Source organism: Pan troglodytes, chromosome 18, assembly GCF_028858775.2.
Source record: "Pan troglodytes isolate AG18354 chromosome 18, NHGRI_mPanTro3-v2.0_pri, whole genome shotgun sequence".
Lineage (NCBI taxonomy): Eukaryota > Metazoa > Chordata > Mammalia > Primates > Hominidae > Pan > Pan troglodytes.
The window spans coordinates 83,032,056-83,046,545 of record NC_072416.2 but is presented as its reverse complement, the minus strand read 5'-3'; the positions used below and the strand labels follow the sequence as shown (position 1 = coordinate 83,046,545).

The 14,490-nt window shown below is 48.5% G+C and overlaps 1 protein-coding gene across 1 annotated transcript in view; it reads right to left on the bottom strand.

The window, feature by feature from the left end:
- Window positions 1–14,490, bottom strand: part of CRISPLD2 (cysteine rich secretory protein LCCL domain containing 2) — an 89,593-nt gene that overhangs the window by 32,657 nt on the left and 42,446 nt on the right. The window contains exons 7-11 of the mRNA XM_016930296.4: window positions 9,895–10,038; window positions 8,024–8,084; window positions 4,443–4,509; window positions 3,831–3,961; window positions 2,999–3,042 (exon numbers count right to left, since the gene is read on the bottom strand). Coding sequence (XP_016785785.3) covers window positions 2,999–3,042; window positions 3,831–3,961; window positions 4,443–4,509; window positions 8,024–8,084; window positions 9,895–10,038 — 447 coding nt within the window. The remainder of the gene's footprint in view (window positions 1–2,998; window positions 3,043–3,830; window positions 3,962–4,442; window positions 4,510–8,023; window positions 8,085–9,894; window positions 10,039–14,490) is intronic.

Here is a 14,490-nt window from a genome sequence, read left to right as displayed (position 1 = left end):
TCAAGGCACATTCATCCCTGCTGCGGGGCGAGGGGCTTTTATCTTCAAGGTCATTTGTTGTGTTTAAACAACAGAGGTAAGGAAACAGTTCTAATACTGGCCACCTGTGATCTCTGACAGCATGTCTTTATTTAGTTCAGGGCTAAGTAAACTTTTTCTTTTTCTTTTTTTCTTTGAGACAGAGTTTTGCTCTTTTTGCCCAGGCTGGAGTGCAATGGCGCGATCTTGGCTCACTGCAACCTCCACCCCTGAGTTCAAGTGATTCTCCTGCCTTAGCCTCCCGAGTAGCTGGGATTAGAGGCGCCTGCCACCACAGCCAGCTAATTTTTGTATTTTCAGTAGAGACAGGGTTTCACCATGTTGGCCAGGCTGGTCTTGAACTCCTGACCTCAGGTAATCCACCTGCCTCAGCCTCCCAAAGTGCTAAGATTACAGGTGGAAACCACCGCACCAGCCTTTTTTTTTTTGAGACGGAGTCTCACTCTGTCGCCCAGGCTGGAGTGCCATGGCATGATCTTGGCTCACTACAACCTTCACCTCCTGGGTTCAAGCAATTCTCCTGCCTCAACCTCCCAAGTAGCTGAGATTACAGGTGCCTGCCACCACACCTGGCTAATTTTTGTATTTTTAGTAGAGACGGGGTTTCACCATGTTGGCCAGGCTGGTCTCAAACTCCTGACCTCAGGTGACCCATCTGCCTGGGCCTCTCAAAGTGCTGGGATTATAGGCGTGAGCCACCGTGCCCGGCCAGGTAAACTTTTTCTTAAAGGACCATAGAGCAAACATGTTTGGCTTTGTGGTCCTTATGGTTGATGTCAAGATTAATCAACTCTGCTGTTGTAGCAGAGAGGAGCTATAGATGATGTGGAATAGGTGTAACTGTGTTCCAATAAAACTTTATTTACAAAAGCAGGCAATAGGCAGGATTTAACCCATGAGTCATCGTTTGCTGAACCCTGCTGGTCCAGTCTGTCACTTGAACAGGCCATGGCTCTATATAGCTATCCAACAAAGGGGATTGGTTTAGTACATCAAGGGACTTCTATTCAATGGGGAGATCATTCACATTAGGTTTGGAAGAACATTTAAAGCAAGGGTGTCCAGGCCAGGTGCGGTGGCTCACGCATGTAATCCTAGCACTTGGGGAGGCCCAGGCGGGTGGATCACCTGAGGTCAGGAGTTCAAGACCAGCCTGGCCAACGTGGCGAAACCCCGTCTCTACTTAAAAAAAAAAAAAAAAAAAAAATTAGCCGGGCATGCTGGCGGGTGCCTGTAATCCCAGCTACTCAGGAGGCTAAGGCAGGAGAATCACTTGAACCCATGAGGAGGAGGTTGCAGTGAGCTGAAATTGCGCCACTGCACTCCAGGCTGGGCGACAGAGAGAGACTCCATCTCAAAAAATAACAAAATAAAAAATAAAATAAAAAAAGCAAGGGTGTCTAATCTTTTGGCTTCCCTAGGCCACACTGGAAAAAGAATTGTCTTGGGCTACAGATAAAATATACTAACACTAATGATAGCTGATGAGCTACAAAAAAAAAAAAAAAAAAAAAAAAAGTCCATGCATAAATCTCATGTTTCTCATGTTTACAAATTTGTGTTGGGCACATTCAGAGTCGTCCTGGGCTACATGCAGCCCATGGGCTGTGGGTTGGACAAGCTTGATTTAAAGGCACAGAAATATATTCCTGACACACACACATATATGTATATATTTTTTTGAGACAGGGTCTTGCTCTGTCACCCAGGCTGGAGTGTAGTGGCATGAACATGACTCATTGCAGCCTCAAGTTTCCAGGCTCAAGCAACCCTCCCATCTCAGACTCCGAAGTAGCTGAGATACAGGTGTGTGCCACCCTGCCCAGCTAATTTTGTGTGTTTTTTGCAGAGACAGGGTCTTGCTGTGTTGCCAGGGCTGGTCTCAAACTCCTGGGCTCAAGCAATCCTCCCGCCTCAGTCTCCCAAAGTGCTGAGATTACAGGTGTCAGCTACTGCATCAGCCAGACACATAATTATTTAAGAAAAAAATTAGGTTACCAAATTGTATGTAACTCCATTTCAAGTTTTAAAAGTCATCAATGTATATATTACCAATGTACATACTTTGAATATGTAGAGAAAACAAACTGGAATATTTGCCAAAGTGTTCACGATGGTTATCTCTGGCTGCTGGAATTTAGGTCATCACTACAAAAAAATGTTCCACTCCATGTTTAAATTATCTGGAATAAACAGGCATTCTTTTTGCAATAAGAAAAAAAACTACTACGTATTTTAATAAAGATATCTAACTAGAACTTTTGCATGAGGGCAAATGATAAGAGTTGCTGTCCCAAAACAAAGGCATGGTCTGCCGGCAGAGCTCCGGGGAGGAAGCTGGAATGGCTCCTACATCCTTGCTTGCCTGAGATTATTCTAGTCAAGGGCACAGTGTGGGCAGCTATGATCCATCCCCTCACTTCTGGTTGGAGTGTGCTCGCCCATCGTGCGTCCCACCTTCCAAATGAACATACACTAAGCAATGTAAAAAGCTGGGCCAGAGATGGCAAGTAAGTGCCACACACTTCCCTTCACTTCCCTCTCTTGCCCATGGCAGACATTACTAATCTATCAAGCTCTGTTTTCCACTAAGCCCAGATGGAGGCCTCAGAATCCTTCTTAACACAGCACTCCAGGTAGCCATTACCAATCGACAGAAAGTGGCACTCCCAGTGAAACCTCTCAGCCACTTTAGCCCCAGGCATCAGTATGTCTGTGACATTCAGCTGGCAACCTCAGCCCTGTGTTTCTGGTTCAGTGATCTCAGGCCAATTTCCAGTCCAGATATTCTTAGAAGCTGGTTAAAGAGATGACGTCTTGAAAAAGGCTTGACAATGATGAGAACCATAATGTTCACGGGCATGATAAACATTAAATCAGCGACTAAAGGAAGTGAAATTTCCAGGAAAATCTGAGATAACTCAGGTATTATGGTCGCAAAAGAGACTGGCCAGCTTACCTTTCACTTTTGACACCATGAATGAGCTGGAAGGTTTGTATTTGCTGTTTAAAAAAAAAAAAAAAAACGGGCATTAGGTAAATGCAAATAAAATTGCTTCTAAAAGTGAACGCTTGCTCCTATACTTATCTTATTTGCAGTCTCGACTTCACACTTTTCTACTTGTTTCCTATCAGCCTGAGAGCTCTTAGAATGTTCTAGACCAGGGCATCTTAACTTTTTTTGTACCAAGGACTCTTCTGGTAGCCTGGTGAGGCCTATAGATCCCTTCTAAGAATAATGGTTTTCAAATATATAAGATAAATTTAATCTAACCACAGCTGCAAAATAAAGAAATTTTAAAAAGATAAATTTAAAACATTACAAAGAAGTTAGTTATTATTAATATCATGATCAAATTATAAAAACACATTTGCATTAGAGTTAGAGCTGTGGGTTGTTTTTTGTTGTTGTTGTTGTTGTTGTTTTCTTTTTTTTGAGACGGAGTTTTGCTGTGTTGGCCAGGCTGGAGTGCAGTGACACTATCTTAGCTCACTGCAACCTCTGCCTCGGGCTCAAGCGGTTCTTCTGCCGCAGCCTCCTGAGAGTAGCTGGGATTACAGGTGCCTGCCACCACACCTGGCTAACTTTTGTATTTTTAGTAGAGACGGAGTTTCACTATGTTGGTCAGGCTGGTCTTGAACTCCTGACCTCAGGTGATCCACCTGCCTCTGCCTCCCAAAGTGCAGGTGTGAGCCACCACGCCCGGCCTGTGTGGTATTTTTCAAAATTTCAACAACACCGTCATAAACAGGAAAACCGTTTCACAGAGCCCCGATCACAGAGTAGTTACCTGAGGGACTGCACGCCGTGTCTCTCAGACTTCACGAAGAAGGGGACCTTCCCATTCCTGGTGATATCCACCAGGCCTCCCTTGTCATCCAGGATCCCGTAGTGGATGGCGGCGCGGCATATGCTAGACGACTGGTGGGAAGGGAAGGGAAGACCAGAGGCATATTCTCAACCTCTGTCAGCAAGTTTCACCAGAAATACCTAAATATTTGTCCTCAACTCACTAAAAGCCTGAAGGACGGGCCAAAGCTCACTCTACTCCTGCCTCTTGCCTCTGTCCGTAACCACATATTTGTTCCTGGGGTTGCTTACCTTAAAAACTCATCTGAGTTGCTTTACAAACTAAGAAGAGTGACAAACATCCCTTTCTCCCTGCTCGGTCCAGTGTGTGAATGCTCGGTCTAAGACGGAGACTGGCCTTCAGGAGGATCGGTCCCCGAAAGTGGCTTTGCTAGTTTGTAAGCCCATAAATATACACCCGCCCCAGTTCTAGAAATGCCAGGTTTGACTAAGGAGTGGAAAGAAAATCTTTTCCTACTAAAGCCAACCACCTGCTTCAAACATGCAACAGGATCCCACACAAGCCATTGAGAGGAGGACTGGCCACACTCACGCTTTCATAGAACAGAGTTCCAAAGATCTTCGCCTTGTGGTTCAGGCAGCCTGCTGGGCACTGGTACCTGACGAGGAAGAAATAAAATGATGTCCAGAGATAAGCACGTTGATTACATCTCACAATGAGTTTATCATTTTTTTCATCGATGGCTCTATTACTAAATATAGAAAAGCTTCATTCATGTGGATTCCATTGTTTTTGGACAAGTCAGACCTTACCCAGGCGCAGACTGATTCACACAAGCACAATACAGTCGTCCCTCGGTATCCGTGGGGGATTGGTTCCAGAACTTCCCTAGGATACCAAAGTCTGCAGATGCTCGAGTCCCTTATGTAAAGTGTCCTAGTATTTGCGTATAACCTTTGCATCTTTTCCCATATGCTTTAAAACATCTCTAGATTACTTGTAATACCTACCACAAGGTAAATGCTATGTAGATAGTTGTTACACTGTACTGTTTTTAAAATTTGTATCAGTTTTTTATTATTATACTGTAATACCATACACTTTTTAAGAAATATATTTTTGATCTGCAGTTGGTTGAATTTGAGGTTGGTTGAATCAGAGGCCGGTTGAATCCACAGAAATAGAAGGTCAACCATAGTCTTTTTTTTTTTTTTTTTTTTTTTCATTAAAAAAAAAAACAAGGCCAGGCACAGTGGCTCACACCTATAATCCCAGCACTTTGGGAGGCCAAGGCAGGTGGATCACCTGAGGTCAGGAGTTCAAGACCAGCCTGGCCAAGATGGCAAAAACCCATCTCTACTAAAAATATAAAAATTAGCCGCGTGTGGTGGCAGGCACCTGTAGTCCCAGCTACTTGGGAGGCTGAGGCAGGAAAGTCACTTGAACCCGGGAGGCAGAGGTTACAGTGAGCAAAGATCGTGCCACTGCACTCCAGCCTGGGCAACAGAGCAAGACTCAGTCTCAACAAACAAACAAACAAACAAACAAACAAACAAACAAAACCCCAAGAAAGAGTCTCACTCCATCACGCAGGCTGGAGTGCAGCGGCGCAATCACAGCTCACTGTAGCCTCAACTTCCTGGGCTCAGGTGATCCTCCCACCTCAGTCTCCCAAGTAGCTGGGACTACAGGTGTGCACAACCACACCCAGCTAATTTTGGGGGTTTTGCCATGTTGCCCAGGCTAGTTTCGAACTCCTGGGCTCAAGCAATCCACCCACCTTGACCTCCCAAGGTGCTGAGGTTACAGGCACAAGCCACCATGCCTGGCCTGCAAGGATTTTTTAATAGGGTAAAACTCAATGATGGTGTTGCTGTTCATGGAAGTGTAAATCACTCTAATGTTTAAGAAAATCTTTAAGAAAGACTTAAACATTCATATCCATTAGCTCTTCAGCTTCCCTTGTAAATGTATATTCCAAGCAAAAAGTCAAGAAAGCCAGACCTGCAAGCATATCCCAACTATTTATTTATTTATTTATTTATCATTTTTTAATTTTTGAGACAGAGTCTCATTCTGTCACCCAGGCCAGAGTGCAGCAGTACACCTCGGCTCATTGCAGCCTCCACCTCCCAGGTTCAAGCGATTCTTGTGCCTCAGCCTCCCGAGTAGCTGGGACTATAGGCATGTGCCACCGTGTCCAGCTAATTTTTGTATTTTTAGTAGAGACAGGGTTTCGCCAGTTGCCCAGGCTGGTCTCAAACTCTTGGCCTTAAGTGATCCACCCGCCTCGGCCTCCCAAAGTGCTGGGATTACAGGCTTGAGCCACCGTACCTGGCCGCAACTGTTTATAATGGTGAAAAGCTGGAAATAAGCCAGCAGGTGGCAAAGCAATGGCTAAACACATTCATGTACAGTCGTGTGTCAGAGTATCACGCAGTCACTAAGCATGAAGTGCATGACGAATATTTGGAAAATACTAAGTGAAAATACATAAGCAGGCTAGGCACAGTGGCTCACGCCTGTAATCCCAACACTTTGGGAGGCCAAGGCGGGCAGATCACTTGAGGTCAGGAGTTTGAGACCAGCCTGGCCTGGTGAAACCCCATCTCTACCAAAAATACAAAATATGAGCCGGGCATGGTGGCATGTGCCTGTAGTTCCAGCTACTCGGGAGGCTGAGGTGGGAGAATTGCTTGAACCCGGGAAGCAGAGGTTGCAGTGAGCCGAGATCATGCTGCTGCACTTCAGCCTGGGTGACAGAGCAAGACTCCAACTCAAAGAAAAAAAAAAACAACAAAATACATGGGCAGCATTAGCCTCATCTGTGCACAGAAAAAAAGACTGGAAGGAAATACATCAAACTGCTGCTGGTATTGATGAGATTTTGGGACACATTTTTTTCTTTCTACTTTTTTGTTGTTGTTATTGCTTTCCTGAATAATTATTAATGAGCATAGATGCCTTTTCAAGTCAGAAAAAAAACCCCACTGACTATTATTTTTGTAAAAGCACCATGAACAGAAAACAGGTGTGCCAGACTGTGGGGCGGCTTCTACAGAGAGAATGAGGATGCTCCCACAGTGGCAGACTGGGGCTGAGTAACTTTTCTTGACTGGAGGCCTTTAAGAGCCTTTGTGTGGACAGATTCCTGCCTTCTCCCTGCATGGGGAGTGCCCCACCCACCCCGACTCTGGAACTGCCTCGATGTTGTCTGACACGGAATGTTCTCCAACACGTGCTCACCTTTTTCCGCTGAGTACTACTCAGGGGTGATGCTATCGCGATGCGCTTAGCCTTCAGAAAGATACGTCGCCACAAAAGGACAACTCCAGCTTCTCAGCAGCCCAGACGGGGCAGTGCACACGGCGGAGGTCCCTGCCAGGCGCTGCCTGCTTTTTCCCAATTCGCCCAGCACAGAGACATGCAAATGCTACCCTAACACTGAGCGTGAGGTTTTAGGCACTGTTATTCCACTGCTGACTGTTGACGAATGAGGCTCATCTCACCAACAAACGACAGTACCACACGTGAGCCCACTGAGCCGCCTCATCCCGGCTGCTCCAAGTCCATCTCATCACAGTCCTGCCAATGTCTAAGTGAAGTGTTCTCCTGGCAAACTGAATTCCAAACCCTTGCAATATAAAACCGAAGATTCAACCTTCCCTTTTTAACATGTGCTTTAAATAACTCGATTCAGCTTTCGGCAAACTGATGCCAGAATTTGTAGGAAGACGAGCAAGGTCCCCTCTCCCAGTGACATGGTTTTCCCATTTGACTCTGAGGGTGTGCTTGCGGCGGCTGCACCTGTTGGCTGTTTACTGCCACAAAGAACAGCCCAGCAGTCACACTGCCAAAACCAAATGCGTTCTTTTTGGCAGACAGCGTTCATCATCTGAATGACTGCAACAACTAGATGGATTTATTCATCTACCATGGGGGGGATATACCAGTGGCCCTTCTGTCTGGTGGGGCCCACTGGGAGCAGCCTGCTCAGATCCTGCAGCATTCCCATAGGATCTGCCAATGGCCGAGGCGAACACATGCCCAGACACTGCCCAGCCCTAACCCCTGTTCTGCCTGCTGAGAGCAGCTTGCTAAATATGCAACAGCAGGACAGCCCAGCATAGGCCCAGAGGCCACAGTGGCAGGACAGCCCAGCACAGGCTTACCTGTTACACGTGGACCCTTTGCACCTGTCCTTCATCTTGGTGTCACATCTGACGACTTGGGCTAGGAGAGAAATGTGGGAATACATGTCACGGCATGAAAGCAGGAGGGTGAGAAGACCCTTCCCCATGCTGAGGGACATTCTGGAACATTCTGCAATCCAATCTGTGCTATACTAAGAGCAAGGGCAATGCCTGATGGTTGCAGGTTTCCGCTGGGGGCTCAGACCCCAGGCCCACCGCTTTACAGTAGCAGTGTGACCTTGAACAAGTTGCTTCCCCTCTCTGAGGTTCAATTTCCGCATATGGACAATGCGGACAGTGACAGTACCCACCTCCAAGGGCTTTTGTGAGCATTGAGAGAGAAAGTGAACTCTGGCATTGGCAGGGTGCCTGGCACACACGATGTGCCTGGGGTCCCACAGGGCTCTGCAGGGCAGGACTCCTGAGAGGGTAGGGAGGATGCTGCTCCGAGCCTGTGGGGCCGGAGACCCAGCCAGGCTCACCCGAGTCATCTCCCCCATCGCCAAGATGCCTTTTGCAAAGCTTTTTGCTTTGTTTATTTTATGGGAACATATCAGAGCCTCGGAGTCGTGTTATAGTTTGAAAAGGGACGCAAACGTTGTATGTTATTAAAAGAAACAACGGCACCGTTTTGAACTCCTGGACAGACAAGGGCCTCCGCATGTTTCCTGGTCAAAGCAAGCTACAGAATGCTTCAGCATCTCAGGGAAAGAGGTTTGAAGAGGACAGAAAGACTGGTGGGGGCAGGGGAGATGGTAGTTATGAAAAGAAGAGAGGGGCTCTGAGAAGGCGGGTGTGAGGCTGTTCCTCAAAAAGGGGTCCAGTTGTAGGGCCTTTGAGGCTTGCGGGGCAAACGGGGCGAGCCAAGGGCATCCAGCCCAGCCCTCCAGCCCCGCCTGAGCAAAAACGCCCCTCCACTGCCCCCAGCCTGCAGAAACGGTGGCTGCAAATCAGTTCCCGCAGCAGTGTCTGGGGGGAACTGAAGGGGAGCTGAACTCCACCCTGGGGCGGTGAAGGCAGGGAGAACGAAAGCTTGGGGAACGGAGGTGCCCAGGGAGCCAAAAGGCCAAAGGTGAGCAGGGGAAGAGTCAATATTTTGGGGATTCCCGGAAGTCCCAGGGGGAAACATCTCTCCGTCTCTACTAAAAATACAAAAATTAGCTGGGCATAGTGGTGGGCACCTGTAGTCCCAGCTACTCAGGGGGCTGAGGCAGGAGAATTGCTTGAACCCGGAAGGCAAAGGTTGCAGTGAGCCGAGATCATGCCACTGGACTCCAGCCTGGGTGACAAGAGCGAAACTCCATCTCAAAAAAGAGTTGTAGGCAACTCTGCAATGATCTCAATGTACAGGGAGGCCTCAGCTGGCACTGGGTGACCCGTGTTGCTGCAGCTCATCCTCCGGGTAACCCTGATGTGGCATCTCTATCCCCTACTTCATGGATGCGCCAACTGAGTCCAGACCCAGGACCTGGTGAGAAAGGAGTGGAATCTTCCAGAGCCAGGCTGGACGCTGCCTGCCCTCTGCGGGGCCAGCGCTTCCCAGAGGAACCCAACTTCAGCCCAGGTCCCTTTTGAAAGGACAAGGGAAGGTCTAACCTTAAAATACCTGCCTGGGTGTGGGGAAAATGCCACCCAAGCACAAGTCCTATAATGCTTGCTTTTGAAATGACTTAAAAATATCGTTTTTGAAAAACGTCTTACGGTTGTGCCTCCATGAGCTTCGCCGCACCCTGTTTGCCACTGTTTGTGGATTTGCAGACCTAAACCCACTAGCTCCCCTCCTCCACCCACCCCGTCCCCTTTGGAGGTGGCTGGGAGGGCAGGAGGGGTGGAGGATGGCCTAGACTCACTCATGTAGTTGACCGCAGAGGTTTTCTTGGGCTTGGTGGGTCTCATCACCCTCGGTTGGAGCCAAACATGGTTTTCTTCAGGAATGGGAGCCGTTTCCACCTCATTCATCTCGTCCGTTTCAGGTTTTGGAGTGTAGGTTTCTTCTTAACATTGGAGACGGAGGAAAAAAAATAACACACTGGGATTCAACAAAAACGCACTTTGGGGAAAAAAAAGCAATTTGAAAACTAAACGTGTTTGAGGTTTGCTTTTACAAAGAATCATTTCAGCGGCAAAGAGAAAGTTACATTTCAGAACAGACCTGGCCAGGTGGAATTCTACCAGCCCAGATGAGATGGGGACACTCTCTGCTCACTGTGTTTGCTTTGGACCCAAGATCAGCCAGGCTGCCCAGAGGTTAGCAGGCCCCACGCCCACACCTGGGTTATCATAATGGTTTCTTGTCCCATCTCCTCCTCCACCTGACCCTCTGCCCCCACGAAGCAACTTGAAGAAGCTGCCTCAGGCCGGGTGCGGTGGCTCATGCCTGTAATCCCAGCACTTTGGGAGGCTGAGGTGGGCGGATCACCTGAGGTCAGGAGTTTGACACCAGCCTGGCTAACATGGCGAAACCCCGTCTCTACTAAAAATATAAAAATTAGTTGGGCATGGTGGCGGACGCCTGTCATCCCAGCTACTTGGGGGGTGCTGAGGCAGGAGAATCGCTTGAACCCGGTAGGTGGAGGTTGCAGTGAGCCGAGATTGTGCCATTGCAGTCCAGCCTGTGTGACAAGAGCGAAACTCCATCTCAAAAAAAAAAAAAAAAAAAAAAACTGCCTCAGCCACTGGCCCAAAGCCATAGTGGACTCGCTGGAAGTCCCCTGTCCCTGGGTTTTCACTGGGGAAGGGGTCTTCCTCATCATGCACGCATCACGGCGCACAAGGCCAGCCTCAGTGCTCCTAGACCCCAACTGCACCTCACACCAGCCCATTTCCATCCCTTCTCTCCCCCTGCCAGTCAGGGTCACTTAACCAGCTCAATTGCTGCTTCTGTACTGGAGTTTTACTGTCCAATAATGTCAGACTCAACATGTAGAACTATCCAACTATCCGAAAGAACAATCTTTTCCTTATTCAAGGACATGGTATATTATTATTTCTCCAACTATGACCATGACCCATGTTTTAAAACATTTTAATTAACCAAACAGATTGCACTTATTAAACCTCAGTTAGCTTATCTTCCAGTTTTCATCCTGAAAGACAACTACAAACTGCTCACCAGAATCTGCAATCAGGCCACCAGGATACCAATTTGTAAATTCCAGCTAAAGCAAAGACACTGCTATTTTCATTTGCCTGAGCGGCCTGATCAAAGACAAATTCACGAGCATATCTGCTGGGGACACTTAATACCTTTACTTATGGCATGCTCCTCCTATGCCCCAACAGATGTCTTTGGACCAGAGTTGGAAACCTGTGGCCTCCAAGCTCCCCAAGCAAAAAAGGCAACAGATGTATTTGGGTGAAAACAATTTCAAGGAGAATAACTAGAGCACCCTCGCAGGTCTCTTTGTGGTTTTGGATTAAAATCCAAGTTTCAGGGCCAGGTGTGGTGGCTCATACCTGTAATCCCAGCACTTTGGGAAGCCGAGGTGGGTGGATTGCATGAGGTCAGGAGTTTGAGACCAGCCTGGCCAAGATGGTGAAACCCTGTCTCTACTAAAAATACAAAAATTAGCTGGGCATGACGGCGGGTGCCTGTAGTCCCAGCTACTTGGGGGGCTGAGGCAGGAGAATTGCTTGAACCTGGGAGGTGGAGGTTGCAGTGAGTGGAGATCGCACCACTGCACTCCAGCCTGGGCAACAGAGCGAAACTCTGTCTCAAAAAAAAAAAAAAAAAAAAAAAAAAATCCAAGTTTCATCAAGTGTTCCTCAATCCCTAAGTCTTAGCTCCACTTCTTAAAATACATGAGCTTTCTTTGCTAAAGGACACAGCAAGTGTTTTGTGTCCACACAATACCAAACAGCCAAACGAGGGGCAAATGACTGACTCCCTGACGCCTTCCTGGGCTGGGGTTCTCCATAGCTGCTTCACTGGCCAATTTCACTACCCTACAACCACCACCCCAGGCTGGTCCTGTCCCACAAGGGGAAGGGACGGGTTTAAGTCAGAAGATGGGAAGCCATTCTGAGCTCCAACTCTAATCTTGGATGTGCTCACTGGTCACCCTGCACTGTTCCCCAGCAGCTTGCTCGCAGCTGTCATTTCCCCACCACCTGCCTCATCCACCAGCTGCAAACTTCCAGAGGCCAGGGGCCAGCCTGCCTCACACCTGGCACCCGGCACACAGCAGCTGCTCAACAAAATTCACAATTGCATGAACTACCAAAACCCCCAGAGAATCCTGTCACCTAAAGAAAAGAGCGTATGTCCAGCAACAGAGCTTAAAGACATTCAAAGAGGTAACTCTGAAAGCACCTCTGGTAGCAAAAGCTATGGGTGGAAGCTTCAGGAAGACACCGGGTTTGCAGAGGCTGCCCAGGCGCGTGTCTGTTCTTCCCGTCAATGAGGCTATTCAGGCTTGCCCTCACTGAGAGCGGGAGCTGGCTCGAGAATAAGCCGGGTTTTCTTCCACTGGCCTTTAGGATGTTTAGACCTCATAATCGCAGCTTTATTTAGCCGAAGAGAGTTTGGTAAAGCGGTCTAAAGCATTTGAGGACTCTCTATTTAAGAAAATGGGCAGACAGACAGTCCTGGCTCTCACACCAACAAATGAAAAGTAGAAGGCTTTACCCGCAGGATGGGCTGGATCCGAGTACCTCCTAATGAAGACACCTTGTATGGCCCAGCACGGGCCTGGGGAAATTCTGTGCAGAGGTCACAGCAAGGTTATTCTGTGCCCCATTCTGCTCCGGGCCAGGGTCTCAGGGCATTGTTTATGTCACTCTGCAGATTCCCTTCTGGTTCTAAAGCTGGTGACCATGCTCGGAGCTAATGTTCACTGAGCACTGGCCAGATGCTGGCTGGGCCCTTCCCGGCATGCATTTTTCTTTCTTTTCTTTTCTTTTCTTTTTCTCTCTCTCTCTCTTTCTCTCTCTCTCTCTCTCTTTCTTTTTTTTTTTTGAGAGGAAGTTTTGCTCTTGTTGCCCAGGCTGGAGTGCAATGGTGTGATCTCGGCTCACTGCAACCGCCGCCGCCCGGGTTCAAGCGATTCTCCTACCTCAGCCTGGGATTACAGGCATGCGCCACCACGCCCAGCTAATTGTGTATTTTTAGTAGTGACGGGATTTCTCCATGTTGGTCAGGCTGGTCTCAAACTCCCGACCTCGGTGATCCGCCCGCCTCAGCCTCCCAAAGTGTTGGGATTACAGGCGTGAGCCACCGCGCCCGGCCATCCCCAGCATTTTCTTCTGTCAACCTCCCATTTGCCTTCGGAGGCATGATTGGCCACATTTCACAGATGAGGAAGAAGGCTCAGAGAGGGTAAGGGCCCTGCCCAGGCTCACACAGCTGGGAAGTACCTGGGCTGGGTGTCAAACCACCTTTCCCCAAAGCCTGCGCCTTCTATCACCACACAGGTGGGGGTGAGAGGGGAGAATACCTCTTATTTTATATCCTTATCCCTGTTCCATCTCCGTTAGAGGTCAAGGCCTTACCAGGCCCCCTGGATATGCTCTTGGTAAATAGCTTCTGCAGATAAGCTGCTTCAGAGGAGACTTGCTGCGTGCTTAGCTAGAGAAATTGGGTGCCTGCCAAGGAAAGTTGGATACTTTCTACCAAAAATTTAAAAATAAGTACGTGGAGCTATGTTGGTGGAGGTAAACTGGCATCTAAGGTTTCTGTGCACATTTGTTCTTTGAAAATGCCCCTCTGTGGCTATTGGCATATTTATTCAAACAACACATAAGACACCCCTGCCATGTGCCTCCGGAGGCCCTGGAGTGAGCTGGCAGCTGAGACGACAGGACGATCAAGGTTCCCAAGGAGTCTGGGGGTTGATGAACATGGGGCAGGTGCACTGTCTGTCTGTGAAGTCCAGGAAGGCTCCCTGGAGGCGGGGGTCACACCAAGACTGCAACAGGTGATACATGACCCAGACCCAGATACATGGTCTGTCTTAGTGTCCAGATCGCTCCTTCTTCCATCCCCATCCCCACTTAGGATGTCCCCTCTCCCCAGCGGGCAGTCAGCCATGAACAGCTGACTGGGACAACAGAGGACCTGGCTCCTGAGAGGGTCTGGGACCACTGATCTAGCCCACTTGTTCTTCACTCCAGAACCCACCAGCCTGATCCCACATCTACCCCACCCTTCCCTGCCAGCGGAGCCCACCCAGCTCTCTGCAAGGCCCCTTGGTCACGGCAAGGCTGCCAGTGGAGCCATGTTAAAAAAAAAAAAAAAAAAAAAAGCCTGGGCCACATGAGCATGGTCAGCACCATGGCCCAGCCATGCCCCATCGGGGACATAACTTCTGAAAGCCTGAGGAAATATCCCAAGACATGAGAAACGCTTTAGGCACCAGAAATCTGTGTTATTTATAGTAGCAGAAGTGGAAACATCCTAAATGGGAACCAGTGAAGAAATGGTGGGCGGGCATGATGGTGCACGCCTG